A 21511-nucleotide genomic window follows, 5' to 3' on the forward strand; every position below is an offset into this window, starting at 1 on the left:
AGCCACAGCCGAGCAAGACACCTGCCTGCCCACCTGGTGGTACTCTTCCTCCTGTCTGAGGTTTTCATTGTTGTGAGCATTTCTGTTGAGGATTGGCAGCAGGGGTGGGGTGGGAGGGGTGTTTGGTTTTTATTCCCCCCCCCCCATCTGCTGGGTGGTTGCAGCAGGTTTTGGTCACTTCACATGACCCCAGGACACTGTGACCGTCATAAATATGAATCAGTTGCCAAGCATCTGAATGTAAATCACAAGACCCTGGAGATGCTGCAACATTCCAACTGATCGGTGCTTCTTCTGGGCTCAGCAGAAGCACCAGGATCAGTGCCGCTTTCCAACTGATTGGTGCTTCTTCAGGGCTCAGCAGAAGCACCAGGATCAGCGCCAAGCTCCAGCTGGAGCCTGGAGCTGATCCTGGCGCTTCCACTGAGCCCTGACAGCCCCGAAGAAGCGCTGATCATCTGGAAAGCGGTACTGATCCTGGCGCTTCCGCCGAGCCCTGACAGCCCTGCAGCTCCAGCCATCTCTCCTCAGGCTTGTGCAGTGCTGCCACCGGTTCAGCTCATTCCCCTCCCCCGCTACCACTTTTCTAGGATGGTCGTGTACCACTTGCCAGGTGCCAATGTACCACAGGTGGTACCCATACCACTGGTTGAAAAGCCGTGCTCTACGAGGCTTGAGATGGGAAAGTGATTCTCATTCCTTTATGGCCGTGTGGGGACAAACTAAGACAAATATCTTTTCCTATATACAGCTAACTATATTTGAATGGTTACTAGATAATTAGCAGCTATGAAATCACCACCAACATATTACACAGATTGTGACAACAGCTTTCAGAATTGTAACGAGGCAACCAGCTTCACTCAAAATTCCTACCTGTGATAGAGCACAGGGTTTAGCCTCCCACAGCTTGCTGCTTTTGTTCACCAGAAGTGGGAAACAGATTGAGTAGGTGCAGGGAAGTATTCGAAAATAGGGTCCTCTTCTACTAACAGTCTTGTGTGTTTTCAGAGCCTCCTTCTCTCTGGAGAGGCTCTTGCTTCCCCTACCCATTTGGGAGGTGGGGAGGGGGATTGTTTAACTTTCTCAACCTCAGCAGTTTAAAGATGTGTGGCTGCAGGGGAATTCTGAGAGCTGAACATCTTAAAGTTTCTGAGGTCGAGAAACCCTGGTTTAACAACAGAATTTAGCCTGTCTCCATCATCAGCAGTGCTTTGCCTCTCAACTTCAAATTGGCCTCTGCAGCACAGGCGTTTCGGACAGCAAAGGCAAAGCCACTCTGGAGGGCCACTGTCATTATAAACTGTGTGGTGAAAATAGGGTTCCGTGTAGCCAAAAGGGGGCTCCATGCGGCAAAAATGGGACAGGGCTAGCGATTGTCACGTAGGCACTAGCGCCATCCCATTTGCACACGCTTGTGTGTAAAATGCTTCCCCTTCCCTTTCCCTCCAGTCTGCCAACCAAGAAAGGTTGGGGACTTCTGCGCTAAATCACCCTTCACCAAATCACTCCTGTTAGTAAAGAAAAAACTCAATCCAGCCTTGGCTGTCAATATGGATTATTTGGCAGTTTTTAATTCAATTCAATTTAATTCAAACATTCTAACAGAATAATATAAACAATCCCCCCTCTCAATATGCAAAATTTATTGTCTCATTTTCTGTATTTCCCCTCTTCCTTTTGCTGTTGCAGGCATTGTACAGAGCTGACATGATGAAAAACGTAGTGCTTATCTTCCCTCACTGCATCAGTTGGGTGTTGATTTTCTAGTAGTGATTGTACATATTATGATATTTCCTCTCTGAAAAAAAGAAAAGTTAAAAGGTTAAACTCAGCCATACAAACAACCAGCACATTTTCAAAAAAAAGTTACTCTTACATATCTCAAAGGTGTTTTTTCAAAAGGCAACTGGACTATGATTTTTCTCTGAGGAAGAAGACGTTTCACTTCTCTTCCAGGAAGCTTTATCCGTTCTGACTCAGAACCTTCGAGACAACCATGACCTGGGTGACTGAGAATCTCCACAGACATTTACCCCTACATATCTATACGTCTATACATACCTATTCATATAGTCCTTGACTTATGACCATAATTAAACCCAAAATTTTCATTGCTAAGCAAGACAGTTGTTAAGTGACTTTGGCCCCATTTTAGGACCTCTCTTGTTACAGTTATTAAGTAAATCTCTTGCACTGTTATCAATACATGCCAGCTGCCAAGTATCTGAATTTTCATCACAAAACCTTGGGGATGCTGCAATGGTCATAAGTATGAAAAACAGTCACAAGTCACTTTTTTCAGTGTCGTTGCAACTTCGAACAGTCATTAAATGAATAGTTGTAAGTTGAGGACTACCTGTATATGTATCTTTTATATCTATACCTATATCTATATCTACACATACACCCTTTGTTGCTAATATTTTCTGTCTGGTTCTCTAGCAGCTTCATTGCTAGTTATAGTCAGATACCAACATTTTGAAATCTCAACCAATGCATCCATTTTACATGGGGTAAGGTGTATTTCATAGTGTCCTATGTAAAATATTTTCCCTGATTTCTGATGTGCTTATGCTACACTTTGAATGAACTGGAAAAAGTTAAATTTCCTGAAAGCTTTTCACCTCTATCATAGGAATGTGCTGCCTTTAACATCATAAGACTTTTGATCTAGTTTCGTGCAGCCACTCACCCTAATTTCAAAGGCTCTTTACTAGTTATCATTTCAGATCATTGGCAAGAACAACTTGCCCATCAGATTCTGGGCTCTTCCTCATGGTCCACTAATCACAGTATGAAAGTACCTCACTAATCTGTGTTGAAGGGCACATCCTCATGAGGTTGCCTTGGGAACTCTAGCCCACTCCAGTAGCAGCCTAAAGACATATTTAGAGGTTCTCATGCTAAAGTTATGTTTTTAATTTTCTCCTAGAACAAGAGTGCCTGTTTTAACAACTTCAACATCTCCTCAAGGATGCCTAGGGAGGGCATGGCTAGTGATTGCAATCTGCCCAGCACCTGTTGGCCACTTGAGGCTATTGCAGGCATAGCTTTCCAGGACTTCTTGACACTTTTCTCCCCTACCTTCTATCTCTTTTTCAAACTGGCAAGAGAAGTAGGGAAGGCTGTTTTGAAACATAGATCTTGCTCTGATCTGCTGTCTCTGATTATTTAATCTCCTTCATTCATTGGGGGGGGGGGGAGAGAGAGAGAGAACACACTCCTATGCAGACCACCCATTCCTGCAGATGAGTTAGTTGGGTCCGCCCAGTAAAACAGGAGAGCACTATTTGCTAGACCAGGCAGAACAACTTCCCAACACACACTGATCAGCTAGCTCAGAGCCATATTTTGATGGTTGTTCTACCATCTATGAAAACTTCTCTATTCCTCACATAGTATTGTTTGTTTCTTCAGGCAGGTGAAACCAAGAGAATCCATCAATTACTCTCCTTAGATTGTTTCATTTCAGTCTCTAAGGAGAGCACCATTTGCTGCCCTCATTGTTGAGGCAGAATGAGATTCATCACTGAGGGCAGAATAGAAATATCCCATCATGGTTTTGTGATGCTGCATGGACTAGATGAAAGCACAACAAAGAGCTCCTCCCCCCCACTCCTCCTTGTCCACTGCATAGAGTATTCCTCACATCATCCATCTCACTGAAATGATAAAAAGCCTAATATTCACTGTTTGTAGCATTATAGCATTTTCAGTGTCAACTGCTGTCTTGGCTGTGGCAACTTATCAATAAGGAAGATTATTTTTCCACAGCAGTGATTGAACAATGCTGTGAGATGCTATAAATCACTACTGTGGAACCAAATATTACTGCTATTTTTCTACAGCGGTGGATGCTCTAGAGCACGGCTTTTCAACCAGTAGTATGGGTACCACCTGTGGTACATTGGTACCTGGCAGGTGGTATGCGACCATCCTAAAAAAGTGGTAGTGGGGGAGGGGAATGAGCTGAACCGCACTGCACAAGCCTGAGTGATTGATGGCTGGAGCTGCAGGGCTGTCAGGGCTGAGTGGAAGCTCCAGGATCAGTGCCGCTTTCCAGCTGATCGGCGCTTCTTTGGGGCTGTCAGGGCTCAGTGGAAGCACCAGGATCAGCGCCAGGCTCCAGCTGGAGCTTGGCGCTGATCCTGGTGCTTCTGCTGAGCCCTGAAGAAACACCAATCAGCTGGAAAGCAGCACTGATCCTGGTGCTTCTGCTGAGCCCAGAAGAAGCGCCAATCAGCTGGAATGTTGCAGCATCTCCAGGGTCTTGTGATTTATATTCAGATGCTTGGCAATTGATTCATATTTATGATGGTCAGTGTCCCAGGGTCATGTGAATTGACCAAAACTTGCTGCAACCACCCAGCAGACGGGGGGGGGGGAAATAAAAACCAAACACCCACCCGCCCCAACCCCACTGCCAATCAATAGAAATGCTCACAACAATGAAAACCTCAGACAGGAGGAAGAGTGCCGTCGGGTGGGCAGGCAGGTGTCTTGCTCAGCTGTGGCTTGGGGGACACTTTTTTCAGTGCCATTGTAACTTCTAAGAATCACTAAGCAAACTGTTGTAAATTGAGGACTACTTGTACTTTATCACTTTTTTCATTTTTTTTTTTTTTGGTCATCAAGTTTTTGACACCTTACAAGGTGACTGGTAGTACTTGGATGTTGCCATATCCTAAAAGTGGTACAATGGGTGAAAAACTTGAAAAGCCCTGCTCTAGAAGACCCTGCAAATCTGTAGTAGAACAATGATCTTTGATGAGAAAGTTAAAGAAAAAAAAGTGCCAGATAGATAAATAATAAATAACACCATTTACAATTGATATGTTGTCTCACTAGCAAATAAGTCTTCTAAGAATTTGGCCCTGAAGAGAAGAAATCTTTCCCATTTTTCTGTAGGGACATTCACAGCTTCATACTCCATCCTAAAGTTCAGGATAAGTACTTACATAATCAACACAAATTTTCACAGAAAGTGGCCTAATGCTCTTTCACCATCATAGAAATTACTTCTAAATAACTAATTTGCCAGGAACCATTTTATTTTCTCAGAGAGGTTTATGAGATTCAGCTTGGGTAGCTGCATCAGTAATACTATTGCGTCTTTGAATGAAGTACTGTATACTGAATTATTAAGTACACTATTGATTGCTATACCAGAAATTAACTTTTTCTCTTTTTTGCAAAAAGTGAGGGAAGATGGAGATATGCATATAAAAAATAATTGAGCTCCACATTCTCTCTACTCTTTGTGAGAGAGAATAAAACACTTCTGACATTCTAATCACCTGTTCAAGACTGCCAATTTTACTGATAATTAAGTTTTTTTGAATTCAATGGAAAATATTTCTTAGATATGTATTTTTAAATACGTATTTTTAAAACTGAGGTGTCAAGAAGCATTCACTGAAATGAGAAGCCAGTTCTAGGAATAAATGACACCTTGTTGATTGTCAAACCAGAAATGGCTTCTAAGATACCACAACCCTCAATCTGAGCCTCCATGGCCAGGATTCATGAGCATTCAGAAGAGTAGTGTGTCAACATTTGGAAGTTTCTACTCCTCCCTCTTCCCTGGAAAGATGGATAATCAGAGGGCAAGACTTAATCAAGCTGATTGTTTTTGTGTGTGGCTAAATTGCTACGAAGAAACAGGAGAGCTACATAATGTCTACTAATATTAGCTCATGAGAGAACAATCTACAAAGATTGTTGGTCTGATCCATGGTTCTACATGTGTGTACATCTATCCTCCATACTCCTAACATTCATTACATCTTTGTGTGTGTGTGTCTCTCTCTCTCACACACACACATACACACCCACATGACTCTAGAACTGGGGAATCTGTAATACTACAAAATTCTTGAATATAATTGCCAGAATTTGTCAACCATTATGATAGGGAGATGGGCTCAAAGGCCAACATTTTCACCCTCCTCTTTGTTGAATTGCCCTCTCCTTCATGCCCCTGGTACTCTTGACAACAGTCAATGGGAAGAAGGAAAAAGTGATATGCTTATCCCAATAATTTGTTTACCCATTTCCCACCACTGACAGTGTCAGTATCCTGAGCAAGGTTGCTGGGAAGAAGAAAACAGTTACTCTATCATGCTTAAATTTGTCCTCATGCCTTTGCGTAACAACAGATTTCATCTTTCAACACCCAATAGAGGCTTTCAACTGGAGATCACTAACTTGGAACTTTGTGGATGGACCTAACAGGTCTGTTGAGCACATCACTCTCCTCAATGTGACAAGTGTAGATTTCATGGAGCAATACAGGATAATGTAAGGTAGATACCACTCGGTGGGACCCATCCCGTTTCTCTTCCAGAATTTCTGTCTTGGAATATCCAGATATATCCTCCTCCTTGCGGTTGCGCCAGGTTACCTTTGGCATATGATACCAGCCTGCTGAGATGCACTTGGCTACAAGCGTATCATCGATTGTGCTGAACTGCACCTGTGGCTCTTCAGCATCTAATTGTGAGAGGTGGAAAAACAGAACAATTAGTAATAATCTAATTACAGCTTTGTAACAATTGCTCTGAGATTTCTCAAACATGTCATACAGCAATATTTCCAGAGCTTGCATTCTTCATTTCCAGTAGTTATCCATTCAGTAGAGGCATTGGACATCCAGGTTGCAGAACTAGAAGAGCTAAAATCCTAGATATATAGAAAACATGAGGTGGGAAATGCTGGATTAGAACTTCTGAAAATCTACTGTAGGATATTTTGCTCAGTATTAGTAAGATTCATTTCATCCAAGCTGTGACTTGCAATTTCTTGATTTCTTAAGAAATAAAATAAGAAAAACTGGTAGGGCATAAATTGTGGGTGTGAGAAGGAACACATTCTTTCCCGAAAATTAATCTTCAAAGCTTCTCCTTTACTTATATAAATACTTCTGTTCTGCATTGATAGTCATGTCCCTTGTTTGCCTGTTACTTAGTTTCAAGTTCACCTTCGACTCTCAGAAATATGCCTATTTATTGCCTTGTTATACTTTTGTGGATTATCAATCTGAGAGCTATTCCCAATTTATTGCTGGTTATTTAATCTGTTCCTCTCTTACCTGCTGCCCTGCCTTAAGTAATAATGTAAAATATATTCCTCTGTTTATTCTCATAATATGAGTTAGCAGAATGTGGGAATAATGCAGCTAGGCTCAGTTTGTGGCATATGCTTAGAAATAAAATGTTCATTTTTGAAAGGTCACTTGAAATTGCATTCCTCTATATTTACTAAAAAACAGGGTTCTTGTTGATCAAATGATGTTGCAACTTGGCAATGGTCTTCACCCTTTTAAAATATCTTTACAGGATAATCTTTTAGTCAGTATTCATGATTAACTATGTAAGGATTTGCTAAGATCTGATTTGCTTAGAAATGCAATTTAAGTTCTCCTAATTAAGCAAACTACTTAACCACTCCAGCTTATTCTTCTATTGCTATTTCTAGTCCTTTTCAGCTGAAGTTGCTGAAGGGTAAAATATATATTCAGAAAAAGATTTTACTTGACATATCAGAAACTTCTATGGCATTCTGCATTCACTTATGTTAGTGAAAATAATCCTCTTGAAATGTTAATGCTTTTAATGTTATCATACTCAGGCTCTGTGCATCTGTTTTTAAAAAGCAAGCTATTTTATAGAAACAAAGTTACAAAGAAAGTCATTTCCAAAAACTACCTAAGGCCAGATTAACAGTGGAATCTTGGTATTTCTCGGCACTTGGAAATAGGATGCACTAATGTCAGTGACCTTTTAAGAGACCTTAAGATGAAAGGTCTCATTTAAATGGGGGGTCCAGTGTTGTAAAATTGCTCCTGAAAAATCACTTACCCTTCATATTCTGACTCAATTTTGATTGTCTGTTGAAAGATTGTTAACTAAGGATTTTTGAGTTGCAACAATTTTGCAGTATATACAAAAATTGCTGGAGTCTTAATTTGTTCTTAGTCTTTTTAAAAGTAAGTTTCTTGTGATATTTTTAAATGTTATTTACTATCTTTTATTCTCTGTTATTGTTTTTATTGCATATTTTACTATCTATTGCTAAGTCATCTATCCCTCACTCTGTATCTGTGATTTGATTTGTTTTCTAAGGAAGATAAAAAAAATTGGGGAGAGGAAATATATTTGCTTTGAAAAGTGCCTTCTGCTACAGAAGTCAGGCTTGTTGTAGAATAAACAGATAAGATTCATAGCAGAAGAAAAGAAGCTTCAGCAATTTACAGAAGGTAATTTGCACAGTGTGATACTCCTTGGTGTACAAATAGAAGTATTAGGTATTTTCAACTGGGGGCAATGCCGGAAAATAGACGAGCATTCTTACCTTCCACAACAAGCTTCATTTTTCTTAGCCCTCTGCCCCGTGAATTAGTGGCCTTGCATATGTACATGGCCTCATCAGAAAACTGAACCTGGTCCAGCATGAGGGTCAGGCTGCCCTCGGGAATCTCCTCCTCATCCACCCAGACCCTGCCTTCATAGAGGGAATTCCGTTCTTCCTCTTGTTCCATGTTGTTGCTAAAGCTGTATATCACCTTCGGATAAAACTGATAAAAATCATGGAGTCCGACAAAATATTTATAAAAGTCATCATCTTCTACTTCGTGCTCCTCCTTGATATCTTCCCTCTCCCAGGTGAAGGATAAACCTTCTGTGCTATCCACAAAGGAGAAATGGCAGGGCAGAGAAATATTGTCGAACGGACGTACCCTGAACACATCCAATGCATCTACAGTAGATAATGGAATAGCCAGCTTAGATTTAGTCATCAAAGAAAAAATTAAGTCAATCAATCAATCAGTCAGTCAGTCAGTCAGTCAATCAATCAATCAATCAATTGAATCTAATATTTCCCATACACTACAAGGATTAGGTAAGCAGTACATTTTTCAATCATTTGTAAAATAAATAAAACAAAATATACGGTATTATATAATTTTCATACATTATTTTTTAGGTCAGTTATTTGCATTCCTTGTACAGGATCTTCCACCTACCAATTATTTTGCTGAGCTTCTTCTCTCTCATGTACACAAGTTAGCCCAACCTAACTTGGAAATAGGAGTATCTATGATATTCCTTGGATATCATTTACATAGTTCAAGCATCTGAGAGCCCAGGGTGTTTCTATCAGTTTGCAATAATTTCTGGCCTTTTCCCATCATAGGCTTTGAAAAAAAGGGCTAGGGGTGACATAATAACAGTATTCCAAAATCTCAGAGGTTACCACAAAGAAGAGGAAGTCAACCTATTCTCCAAAGCACCTGAAGGCAGGACAAGAAGCAATGGATAGAAACTAACCAAGGAGAGAAGCAACCTACAACTAAGGAGAAATTTTCTGACAGTCAGAACAATTAATCATTGGAACAACCTGTCTCCAGAAGCTGTGAATGCTCCAAAACTAGAAGTTTTTAAGAAGAGACTGGGGAACCATTTGTCTGAAATGGCATAGGGTTTCCTGCCTAAGCAGAGGGTTGGACTAGAACCAACTCTGTTATTCTATTCTGTTCTATTCTGCTTTTCAAAACTTTTTTGAGGTAGTTTAATCTATTAAATAAAACATAAATATAATCCATTAAATAATGTTAAATTGTATCAACAATTATATACATTATCTAAAATAGGTTTAAAATATGATTCATTTATTATCTAAAATGTATATCAATCCTGACATTTACCCAGGTCGCAAAATTGCATTCAGAAACCCACAATCTCATCATGTTAAAACTTAATGAAATTTTCTTAGGCAACATCTTTCTTTTTAAAATATCGTATTAATCATTTATGGAATTGAAAACAAGACCACAAAAACATGTTCACTTACTTGCATGATAAATGAGCAATAGAAGGAGTGAAGGGCAGATTAGGGTTGCCAGGGGTGCCATTTTTCCATTAAGAAACCAAGGTGAGACCCTCCTGCCTAAGTTCCAGGCTCAGCCTGTCTGCCCTCCTTCTGCTATACCAGCCGCTGCTGCTGCTGCTGTTGCTGCTTTCCCAGGAACTCCTCCTAACCATTGCATCACTGGGCTTCCTTCCCCTGGGCTCTCAGGCAACACATCTAATTCCAGGAAAACAAATCGTGAAATGTACAAAAACTAAAGCAGAGCTCAGAGACATACAATGTACACACAGTACATGTAAAGTATATTAGCCTAATATGGGATAACAGATATTAATGGAAAAAGAGAAGAAATATCTGATGTTGTAACATAAGATTTTTACTAAAGATTTATGCACGCTATTGAACTATTGATTAATCCAGCCATCACGTTGCTTTTTAAATATCCAGTTGTAAAATGAGAAAATCAATAAAATATTATATAAAAAAAAATAAAGTATATACGGTATGCTTTCTTTTAGATCAGGGCTTTTCAACCTTTTCACCCATTGTACCACTTTTGGGATATGGCAGTATCCGAGTACCACCAGTCGCCTAGCAAGATATCAAAAACTTGACCCCCCCCAAAAGGAAAAAAGTGATGAAGTACAGGTAGTCCACGACTTACAACAGTTTGCATAGTGATTCTTTGAAGTTACAATGGCACTGAGAAAAGTGCCCCCCAAGCCATAGCCGAGCAAGACACCGCCTGCCCGCCCAGTGGTGCTCTTCCTCCTGTCCAAGGTTTTCATAGTTGTGAGCATTTCTGTTGAGAATTGGCAGCGGGGGTGGGGTGGGGGGTGTTTGGTTTTTATTCCCCCCATCTGCTGGGTGGTTGCAGCAGGTTTTGGTCACTTCACATGACCCTGGGACACTGTAACCGTCATAAATATGAATCAGTTGCCAAGCATCTGAATGTAAATCACAAGACCCTGGAGATGCTGCAACATTCCAGCTGCTCAGCACTTCTTCTGGGCTCAGAAGCGCCAGGATCAGCGCCGAGCTCCAGCTGGAGCCTGGCGCTGATCCTGGTGCTTCCACTGAACCCTGACAGTCCTGAAGAAGTGCTGATCCTGGCGCTTCCGCTGAGCCCTGACAGCCTTGCAGCTCCAGCCATTTCTCGCTCAGGCTTGTGCGATGCTGCCACCAGTTCATCTCATTCCCCTCCCCCGCTACCACTTTTCTAGGATGGTGGCGTACCACCTGCCAGGTGCCAATGTACCACAGGTAATACCCGTACCACTGGTTGAAAAGCCTTGTTTTAGATCATGTATATGGTCTTGCTTAGCCCTAATTCAGGCATTTACTTCAACACAAAGGGATCTTGAAATTGTAAGAGAAGGAGAAATGCATACTTACCAGCTCCTGTTTCTCCCAAGATTTTATAAATTTCATCTAAAATGAGATGCCCTCCCCAAACCCATTTATAATACCCACCCTCCCCCCCAACCTCTTTTAAAAAAATAAATCCCTAAGAAACTGGTCTTTGCTATTTGGGGGAGATTTTAAGGAGTAAAATATTAATTCTTAAGCAAAAAAAAAAGTTGTTTTGTTCCAAAATTTTAACCCATTATCTACTATAATTTTAAAATCACCAAAGGCATACAAAACATTTTCACTTGAAATGATATTTGAAATACACCATTATGAACTGAAGAAATTCCAGGATAATCAAATTAACCTGTTTTGAAGTCAAACCATTTACATTCAAAATATTTTGCACATTACACTAGTCTCATTTTGAGCCAAAGTGCAAAATGAGAATTGGATTCTGTTTTATTAGAATTGCTTGCCTATTTTCCTTTATCAGTACATGTACTCAGTAACAGCAAACTATTGTATACCTTTATGTTTTTCATAAATATAAATAATCCTATACCTTAATATCCTCTCAAGTTTTTGTATTGATAAAAGAATCTATACAGTACCCACTTATATTATGTCCATACAGAGAAATGTGTATAGAACAGAGCTCAGATCATAGCTGCAGATGTTGGTTCATGTTCTGTGGACCACTAATTTACAATAGCAATAGCACTTAGACTTTATATTGCCCTATAGTGCTTTACAGCATTCTCTAAGTAGTTTACAGAGTCAGTCTATTGCCCCCAACAATTTGGGTCCTCATTTTACCCACCTTGGAAGGATGGAAGGCTGAGTCAACCTCGAGCCGGTGAGAATCGAACTCCAGATTCTGGGCAGAGTATGCCTACAATACTGCATTTTAATCACTTTGCTACCAGGGCTCATCTTTCCAAATCTTCTCAAAAATTAATTCCCTCTCTTAAATGAAATTGATTGACTTGCTTGTCCATCTTTTCTGTTTTTTGCAGAATGAGAAACATTATTATAAAGAACCAGAATTAAGTAGGAAGACATATAGTGACAAAAACAATCAAAATAAAGAAATGCAAATATGCAAATATTTTAAAAATCCATATACACTATTTCTATGCCAAAGGAGATTTGTACAGATTAAAAAAATCTATTAGGAAACTTTTATTAATACAGCAGTCAAAGGTAAGTGAATGTGAATAAATATATTCTTTATTGTAAGCTTTTTCGAAAGCTTTTTGTTCTATATCAAAGCTCTAGCCAAGGCAATTTCCAATGCTATTAAATGAGCCAATGAAAGATGAATTTTATTTCTCCAGTGTTTCCTACTATCACACCTGCAGCTAACACCCCCCCACACACACAAAAAAACACCCTTACTTGTTCAAGGAAACAATTCCGTTGTAAAAATCAGCACATTCAGGTATCAGATCCTTGTTTTATTAGAACTGAATTATTGTTGGTTCATACTATTTTTTTCTTCTTGGCAGATCATCTCCTTATCACTCTCAATGACATTATTCCTCCCTAAATGTTTACATAAACCTTAAATCTGTTGCATTAGGTGAAAAAGACAAATCCTGAGTCAGGCCTATTGTATGTTAAAACCTAATATGGGCAAAAAGGGAATGCAGGATCAAAAGCATCCTATAATGAATGATCCTCAAGACATAGGCAAACTTGCAGATTGGCTGCTAGAATTGACAAGAAGGTGCACACATGCCCTTGCCCTATGACATTTTAAAAATCTTTGGATAGACTGATTATAGAAGGCAAAGGTGTTGCACCAGCATTACAAAAATAATACAGATATGGGTGAAGGGAACCTGCCTTAAATGCCCCCATCTTTCAAGTCCACATCTTAAAGGCAGATATTATCAAGACCTGTCAATATCAGGGATATGCACAGCAATATAAATTCCAGATTTATTTTGATTATTGCAGTACACTTTGGAGCCTGATAATTTCCAATCTTTTTAATAACTACAAAACCCTTATCAGAAGTGTAAGAGCTCAGCTCTGAGAGCAGGAAAAAAAATAACTTATACAATATTTGCAGATATTCAAAACAGCCAACTGACTCTTGGAATCTGGAACACATTGAGTAGTCACATTTCAAGTGCAACCAACTCAGCAACCGCTAGTGGGCAATAAATTACACTACAGTTAAGTTGCTTAGCTTCTTTGTAGCCCAGATATAGCAATCTTCTTAGAGCAGCATCATGGAACTCATAAAAAAGCTTTATTTTCAGTATCCAGAAACTTACATGTTATTTATTTTAATTCCATAGCCTCAGTGGCATATATGATGAAAATATTTCCATATTATTTATGTAATGCTTCTTCAAAGTGCGTCAAGTTGAAAAAAAGTGATAGGGCTCACATGTCAGAACTTTGTGCTAACCAACATTTCTCAATTAATTATATTTCATAAGCCAGATACTGAATTATTATCAATTTCAATGCTGAGTTGATCCTTAGAGAATATTAGCCAGGAGTTTTTTCTCTGGTTCATTTTACACAAAGCCTTTTTCAGGTCCTGCTAAATTTGGAAACTGAGAATTAAACTGAGACTTGAACACTGGGCCCAACAAAATGCAATTCAATGATAAGAAAAGGCCTTAGGCAAGAAAAAACAAAACAAATGCACAGATATAGAATAGGTGGTATGTGGCTCATCAGTATTAACTGTGAGAGGGATCTAGGAGACCTCTAACAGACTACAACAAGTATGAGCCAACAGTGTGCTGCAGCTGCCAAAAAAGTCAATGCAATTCTAGGCTGCATCAACAGAGGGATCGCATCAAGATCAAGTGATGTCTTAGTGGTGCTATATACTGTCTTGGTATAAGACCACAGTTGGAAGACTGCCTCCAGTTCTGGTCATTGTGATACAAAAAAGATGTTTTGAAAGTGAAAGAGTGCAGAGAAGAGATTTTGAAAGTGAAAGAGTGCAGAGAAGAGATTTCCCCCTCATCTTATAAACTAAAAGCAGTGCTTTTCTATCACAGTTCTTTGATTTCTTAGTCCATTAAGAACAGGAAATTTCAGAAATCATTCGTAATGAGACTGTTGCTACTGCTATGAGTTAGACAAATTTTAAAAAGTGCCCTGTAAAATTAATTATATCATCATATCAGTGCTTTACATTAAGTATTATTAACAACTGTGTTTGAATGCCTGCGTCTTTTAGAAGAAGAAACTATCAATAGTCAACTCAGTAGTAAACGAAAAATAATTTTACAATTGAAGCTTCTCAGGAATATGAAGTAGAGAGAACTGAGAAAGGAAGTATATTTTTGATTCATGAAGAAATAGATTAGATGTGAAAATTAAAAAATATATACATATTATGGGAATAGAAAATGTAGAGGGTGAAATAGTCTGATAAATGTTGATAAATCTGCTGCAATTTATATACAACTATATTGTATTATTTAAAAGTAATTTTAAGTTTAGTTAGCCAAGTACTAGTTGCTCAAAAATCCATGTTAATGCCATTCTAAAGTAATTAAGTATTTATATAGTCTCCATTTCATACTAGTATAGATCCTGAAATATTATTAGTATCATTCTATACAGCTTGCACTGGATTCTTGCTATTGGACATGGATTAACCACTCTGAGATCTTGGAATCACTACTTTTCTACCCATTGTATTTTCTCTTGTCTGGGGAGGGATCATTTGGTAAGAAATCACTGTAAACCTACATTTAAATGCCTTTGTCTGCTGCATGTAAAAGTTCAGACATCCAGGGTCACATTGTGTATCTAGGCTTCCATAGCTTCCAGATACTGGAACAGAACCTCTATGGCATCATGTAGGTGACCTGAGGTGGATATATAAAACTATCATTAGTGGGTCTTTCGTAGTTTGCTTAATGTGCAACTGTAACTAAAACACAGTTACAAAGTTTCAATAGCACAGCTCAAAGCTCAGGAGGCTTCTACAGCATTACAGTATTGTCATTGTATATGTTATTATTAGATGAACATTATTTCTGAGCATCCATAGTTCAGCAAATATTGTCATGAACATGTACACATTTGTTGTCATGTGCACTTCTGTCAGTATACAAGATAAATGCAAACCCTCCAAATCAATCGAAAACCACCTCTGAGGACTCTTATAGTAAAAACTGTTGCAAAGCACCTAAGATTAGCTACAGATCATTTTTATTAAAATAAAAATCATTATTGCTAATATTTTTTTTTGCTTTCTCACTGTTGATCTGAGGCATCAGTTCATACGAAACACATATTTACTAGAGATTTCCTCCAAATTTCCTGTAAAAGAGATCCTTAAAAAACATTCTTCCAGAAACAAGGAAAACTAGTATCACACAAGGCATGGATTCTCCTATTTCTATGCAGCTTGGGCAGGTGAGTGTTGTGTTTTGTTGTGTATTAGTTGGCAATTTCTCAAGGCTCCATCTACCATTCTTTTGCTTTAATTCGTGGGAGTGATTCAGGGGGATCCCTCGCAAAACTAAAATGATCGGTTAGAACAGTGGTTCTCAACCTTTCTAATGCCACGACCCCATAATACAGTTCCTCATGTTGTGGTGGCCCCCAACCACTTATACATCACCGGGTGCCAGGCATGTGGCCAAAGAAAAGGGGGAAAAAATGGCGGGCAGCCTTGTTTGGCGACCCCCGTGAAATGGTCATTCGACCCCAAATGGGGTCCCGACCCACAGATTGAGAACCACTGGGTTAGAATCCACCTACTGGAGCAAAACTTTAGGCATTGCCTAAAATATTGGCTAGATGCGATACAGGATTTGCTGGTGGCCTCTGGGGGATGACGTGTAACAATAAGGGCCCGTGCTTTCCATGCATGTTTCTGATTTAGAGCACGGTGTGAAAACGCTGCCTCCATATTACAGACCGTTTATTCCACAGGACAAGATAATGGTTTATATTTGTATTCTACCTGCAATCACGCAGCGTTTAAGAACTAAGCCGCTCAAATAAAAATGACTGAGTTAGGAGAAGTATATTTTCCTCCTTTTCTTCCTATCCTTTATTTCCACACCGGGGGGGGGGGGACGGACACATTCTTAACTGAGTCGCCGTCACGAGCAAGCCTATCCCCTTCGCTCCAGCCTCCCAGCTTCTTGCCTCCCACTCACAGAATCGGAACCCGGAAATACTCTGTCCCGCATATTCTGGTTACGCCCCTAATAGGGGACAGGGTATACAAGGGCCGGACGGCGGTGGGGGGGACGCACTCGGATTGCGTTTGCGTTTTCCACCTCCTCCGCCTTCCCTCCACCTGCGATGTCGTGCGGCGGACTCTCCGAGCCAAAGGCAGCTACTGCAGAGACTCAGCAAATCTCGCAGGAGGTAAGACAAAGAGAGAGAGAGAATGAGAGAGAGAGAGCCAACCTTGCAGGGGCAACCTCGCCGGAGAACTTCTTTCTCTTTTCTCCCCACTACAGGCGCTCCCCTGAAGCCTTCAGTTGCCCGCCAAAGTTCCCCCATTGTTGCCTTTGTAACTTGGCTTTATCCGAACAAAGACTTTATCCTTCATAATTTGGCACTGGGACCGGGAGGGCTGAAGAGTATTCAGAGGTGGCGGCTGCGTTTTGGTTGTTTCAGCCTTGGGGGGAAGCCCGGGTAGTGCTGGGATGAAACCGTCTGCTCTGCTTCTTGCCTCGCCCTTTCGACCAACTATGGCTGCGGTTTGACAAAACAAATCCTAGCAGACCGGTTGGAATCTGCCATTGGGTGTCCCATGTTGGCCGAGTGGATGCATTTTAGATGCTCTCCAAAAGCCCATATTGGAGGGCCTCCTTCCATTGTTATGGTCAAGTCCCCTTTAAAACACCCGGACAGACAGCTGCCCCCTCCCCCCGGGAATCCTCAGCCTGTAAAAGCTGTGACACACAGTTAGCCTTCAAGGTAGTCCAGATAAGAAGTACAACAATGAATACTACCTTTAACTTTAAGATTACATTAACGTCTCTTAAAAGCCCGGAAGTATTTCTCTCCTCCTTTGCTTTTACTTTCCAGAAAACTAGGGAAGGTCCCTCCGGAGACACTTCCTACGCCCCCTTTCTTTCTGTAGGCTTAGATATCTTTTGCAGGATGGGTGTCTAGCAGCTTGTTGTGGGGAAAATAAGAGGAAAAGAGTATCTGATCAGCCTTGAATTCTATATGAAAAAAGCAGAATATTTTTTTTAAATCCAGAAATTATTTTATGAAATGATTAAACTGATATTTTAGAGCTGTTGCTTCATTCTGGGGAACCAGTTGTCACTCATTACAAAAAGTAGGGCAGGAAATAGCATCTGTTTTCCAGTATTTTATTTCTTTTGAAGTTTGAAAATTAGTTGAGTAAGACATTTCAGTAAAGAGCTGGTTTATATCCAAAATTAAACTTTTGCTTGTGCTTTACAGTACTGTAAATATTGCATTTCCAGAGATTTGTAAAATTATCTGGACAGAATGTTCAGTCATAAGATTGACCAAGTGGAAGAATATAACCTCTTGATTTAGGACAAAATGAGCAACAAGAAGTGCCCCTCCCAAATATTTTGATTTAATGAGAGGATATAACATTTGCTTTTAATGCACCACTTGGTTGCAGTGTAGGACTGCTTTCTCTGCTGCTGTTCTCTAATTACCTACCAGGCACAGCAAGTTGAACATGTCTTTGCTGGTTCCTGATGTACCTTGTGGTGTCACAGAGAAGTTTAGCAAATAAACTTTTGTGCATCACTTTCTACAGAACAAGATAATTTCTCCTGTTTAGATTGTCCTGTCTTCCAAATCCCTTTGCTGTCATTTTGCTTGGCAATTGACTGAATAAATAGTATTTCCATTTCATTTCACTTCATGGTTATTAATTCTTTGATATATTACTTTTCTAATTCACAATTGTGCATACATTCACGATTGACATAGCGACATATTGTTACTCTATAACAGTGATGGTGAACCTTTTAGAGACCGAGTGCCCAAACCGCAACCCGAAACCCACTTATTTATTGTAAAGTGCCAGGGCTGCATCAGCATTGTGGTTCCCTCAGGGAGGGCGGGGTGTGTGGCCCAATGGGTGGGCGTGGCCAGGGTGGTCACAGCAGACTGGGTGGGTGTGGCCATGTAGGCATGGCCACCTCGATACTCAGCCTAACATCTCTACTCGAGCTCGCTAGCCAGCCATTTTGCCTGTTTTGTGCTGGGCGGGGCTGCTGCTCTGGGCGGCGGCAGCCTAATGGACCTGCGCGAGCTGCTAGCAGTGCGCGTGTCCACAGAGAGGGCTCTTGAGTGTCGCCTCTGGCACGCATGCTATATGTTTGCCACCACTGCTCTATAATGTCCTTACAATAAAAAAGAACATAAAATATCCTTGATTCTGGCATACTTTGCACTGTGAACTAAACCACTGTGATGGTTTAACATGTGGCATAAGCTAAGTTAATTGTGGTTCTGTTCACTAAGTCATGCTTTAAAAAACAATGACATTTTCTAAATGTAATCCATCAGAATTGCTCCTTTTTGAAGAATCAGAAGTCACATGAGTCGAAATAGATTTGCTTTATTAAATGAGTAATCTGTGTAGGAATTTTGTTCTAGAGCAGGACTCTAAAGTACATTGAATTCTACTTGCACCTGTAGAATTTTCAAATACAAAGGATGATAAAACACCAAACATAGGCTTTCCATCCTAACTGGGAAGTCTAAACCTATTGAATAGTGCTGGCTAATTGAATTTAGCCTATAATTGAATTTTCCTATAAGACAGGATGTGTGACCTGCTTTTTTTAATGATCTCAATCTCCCATTGAGATCAGTGGAGCTTCCATCCCAACAAGACAGAATAAGTTAGTAAAATCAGTATGCCATTGAAATTTCTTCCTTTCTACTAGATTTGGACACCTAAAACACTCCAGAAACAATTAAACTAAGCATAGTCTGATAAAGTAAATCCTTTAAATGTAAAACAGAAAAGGAAGGAATTGTACAAATAGTCACAAAACATGTTTAGCTGGAAAAGAAGAATGATTTAATACTTTATCTCTGAAGCAAACACTTCTAATTCTAGGATCTATCCACCAAATGTTAAATGGGGTAGAACAGCTGGCTCTTGGAGTGAGGTATAATCTGTAGAAATGTGCTTGAATACCCTAAGACTGAGGATTTATAAAAATATAAACTTTGAACAGAAGCATGGAAATAAAAACAGTAAAACATTGTCTCAAGTATGTACCACATTTGGTTTGGGGTATTTCAAGCTGGAAAACAGATGCTTTCTGTGGTATCTTTTTAGAGAGCATCTTTTCATTTTTTATTTCACTTCTGCATTTATTGTCTGTATCTTCAGTAATGAATGTGGTATTGGAGGATGTGTGTTTTGGTAGTTTTAAACAGCAACAACATGTGTTTTTCTCTCTTTTCTGTTCCCAAAGATAAAGTCACAACTGGAAGAAAAAGAAAGCAGGAACTTTACCATCTTCAATGCTGTTTCATATAAAACACAAGTGGTTGCTGGAGTAAACTATTTCATCAAGGTAGCACATGTGGTTCCTATAAGATGCTATAGTATAAATTTGCTCTAGGACTACCTGTAAAAATCCCCCAATGCCTCTTTGCTACTCTCTAACCATCATTCAAATTTTTACAGCCCTGATTTACCCAGTTTTTGTGAGTGATAAACTACATCTAGTTTATTGCCTGGAAATGAAAACATTTTAGATTTCCCCATAAGGTGGCAATAGTCACTGTTCCTGCTGCCAATTGAAAGAAAAATGTCTTTGTTGTTATATTCGCTGCCCGGTGCAATAAATATAATAAAGGTTGCTCAGGTAATCTATGTAGGAGCTGTTCAACTGCCATGAATGTTCTGTGCAGATAATAGTAGTGCATCAGGGAGAAAAGGATCGGGTCTGTTTTTTAAATTGTATAAATGCAATCCATTTAGCTGTGTGATGGAATGGAGGAGCCTCTGTCAAGGCCAGTAACAGGCTCAAAAGAGCCTTTTCCAGCCATGGTGCATGGAGCTCAAAGGGACAGTGTTAACATCACTTTATAATGCCTTGGTAAAACCACACTTGGAATACTACATCCAATTTTGGTGGCCATAATATATGATAAAAAAGATGTTGAGACTAGAGTGCAGAGAAGAGCAACAAAAATGATTAGGGGATTGGAGGCTAAAACATATGAAGAACGGTTACAGGAACTGGGCATGGCTAATCTACTGAAGAGAAAGACCAAGGAAGACACGATAGCAGTGTTCCAATATCTAAGAGACTGACACAAAGATGAGGGAGATGGTATTCTCAAAAGCACCAAGAAGGCAGGACAAGAAGCAATGGGTGGAAACTAATCAAGGAGAGAAACAACCTAGAACTAATGAGAAACGTCCTGACAGAACAATTAATCGTGGAATCAGTAGTCTTCAGAAGTTGTGGGTGCTCCAACACTGGAGGTTTTTAAGAAGAGATTGGACAAGCATTTGTTTAAATTGATATAAGGTGTCTTGCCTGAGCAGGAGGTTGGACTAGAAGACCTCCACGGTCCCTTCCAACTATGTTATTCTGTTACTCTGGAGTCCATTTTCAAGGCAAGAAAGATGGAGATGGCAAAACCCTTCCAGCGGTCTGGATGCAGACCTCTCACTCCTAGGGGCTCCTGAGATATTGTAAAATGTTTATAGGCAGTATTTCTTGCTAATCAGACCAGACTTTCTCTCCCTTTTCCTGGTATTGGATCTGATTGTTTTTTGTATTTTCTAGATCCATGTGGGGAATGATGAGTACTTTCATGTGCGAGTGTACCAAAGGCTCCCGCATGAAAACAAGCCGGTGGAGCTCACTAATTACCAGAGCAAGAAAGAAAAGCATGATGATTTGACTTACTTCTGAAGAGTTATTTAGGAGTTCTTTTCTCCTGTTACATTCCTGTGGGGTGTATATACAGATATCTCTATAAGTGTAGTGCTTAATTTGCAAAAGTTAAAAAAAAATACCATTTTTTTACAAAGATGTTACTGTTAAATCTGCACGCGTTTTAATTCTATTAAAAACAAATGATACATTAGTTTTGCATGCAGTTTATTGTTGGAGCTCTTCAGACATTGGAATTATTCTATCCCAATTCTTCAAAAACAAACATTGAGCTGGCTTTGAGGAAGAAAAAAAAGCAAGCGGTTCCTGTTACGCAAGTCTGAAACCATTTATTCTTGTATGTCTGTGAAAAACCTAGCTTTGTGCCCTTTTCAGAAAAACAACTAGAAAATCTAGTATTATTAGAGTGG

The 21511-nt window shown here is 39.8% G+C and overlaps 2 protein-coding genes across 8 annotated transcripts; one reads left to right on the forward strand and one right to left on the reverse strand.

The window, feature by feature from the left end:
* Positions 1–1546: 1546 nt before the first annotated feature.
* On the reverse strand, positions 1547–19645 carry LOC120318681 (butyrophilin subfamily 2 member A2-like). 7 transcript variants are annotated; one of them, XM_039366653.1, is made up of 7 exons: positions 16636–19645; positions 14956–15074; positions 12047–12229; positions 9856–10089; positions 8356–8760; positions 6317–6495; positions 1547–1801 (listed from the first exon to the last, which is right to left on the reverse strand). In XM_039366653.1, the coding sequence occupies exons 4-7, from the start codon at positions 9914–9916 to the stop codon at positions 1748–1750; spliced, it is 699 nt and encodes a 232-aa protein (XP_039222587.1). In that variant the 5' UTR covers positions 9917–10089; positions 12047–12229; positions 14956–15074; positions 16636–19645; the 3' UTR covers positions 1547–1747. The 7 variants fall into 7 exon arrangements, with proteins under 7 accessions (XP_039222587.1, XP_039222583.1, XP_039222580.1 ...); XM_039366649.1 differs by having other exon boundaries at positions 6211–6495; positions 17187–19641; XM_039366646.1 differs by having other exon boundaries at positions 6211–6495; positions 16636–19641.
* LOC120318682 (cystatin-B-like) lies at positions 16459–21294 on the forward strand. Its single transcript, XM_039366654.1, has 3 exons — positions 16459–16593; positions 19662–19763; positions 20991–21294. The coding sequence occupies exons 1-3, from the start codon at positions 16528–16530 to the stop codon at positions 21117–21119; spliced, it is 297 nt and encodes a 98-aa protein (XP_039222588.1). The 5' UTR covers positions 16459–16527; the 3' UTR covers positions 21120–21294.
* Positions 21295–21511: the final 217 nt, after the last annotated feature.

This window comes from Crotalus tigris, unplaced genomic scaffold (assembly GCF_016545835.1).
Source record: "Crotalus tigris isolate CLP2741 ecotype Arizona unplaced genomic scaffold, ASM1654583v1 scf7180000020347.5012614909:4044961, whole genome shotgun sequence".
NCBI classification, from domain to species: Eukaryota; Metazoa; Chordata; class Lepidosauria; order Squamata; family Viperidae; genus Crotalus; species Crotalus tigris.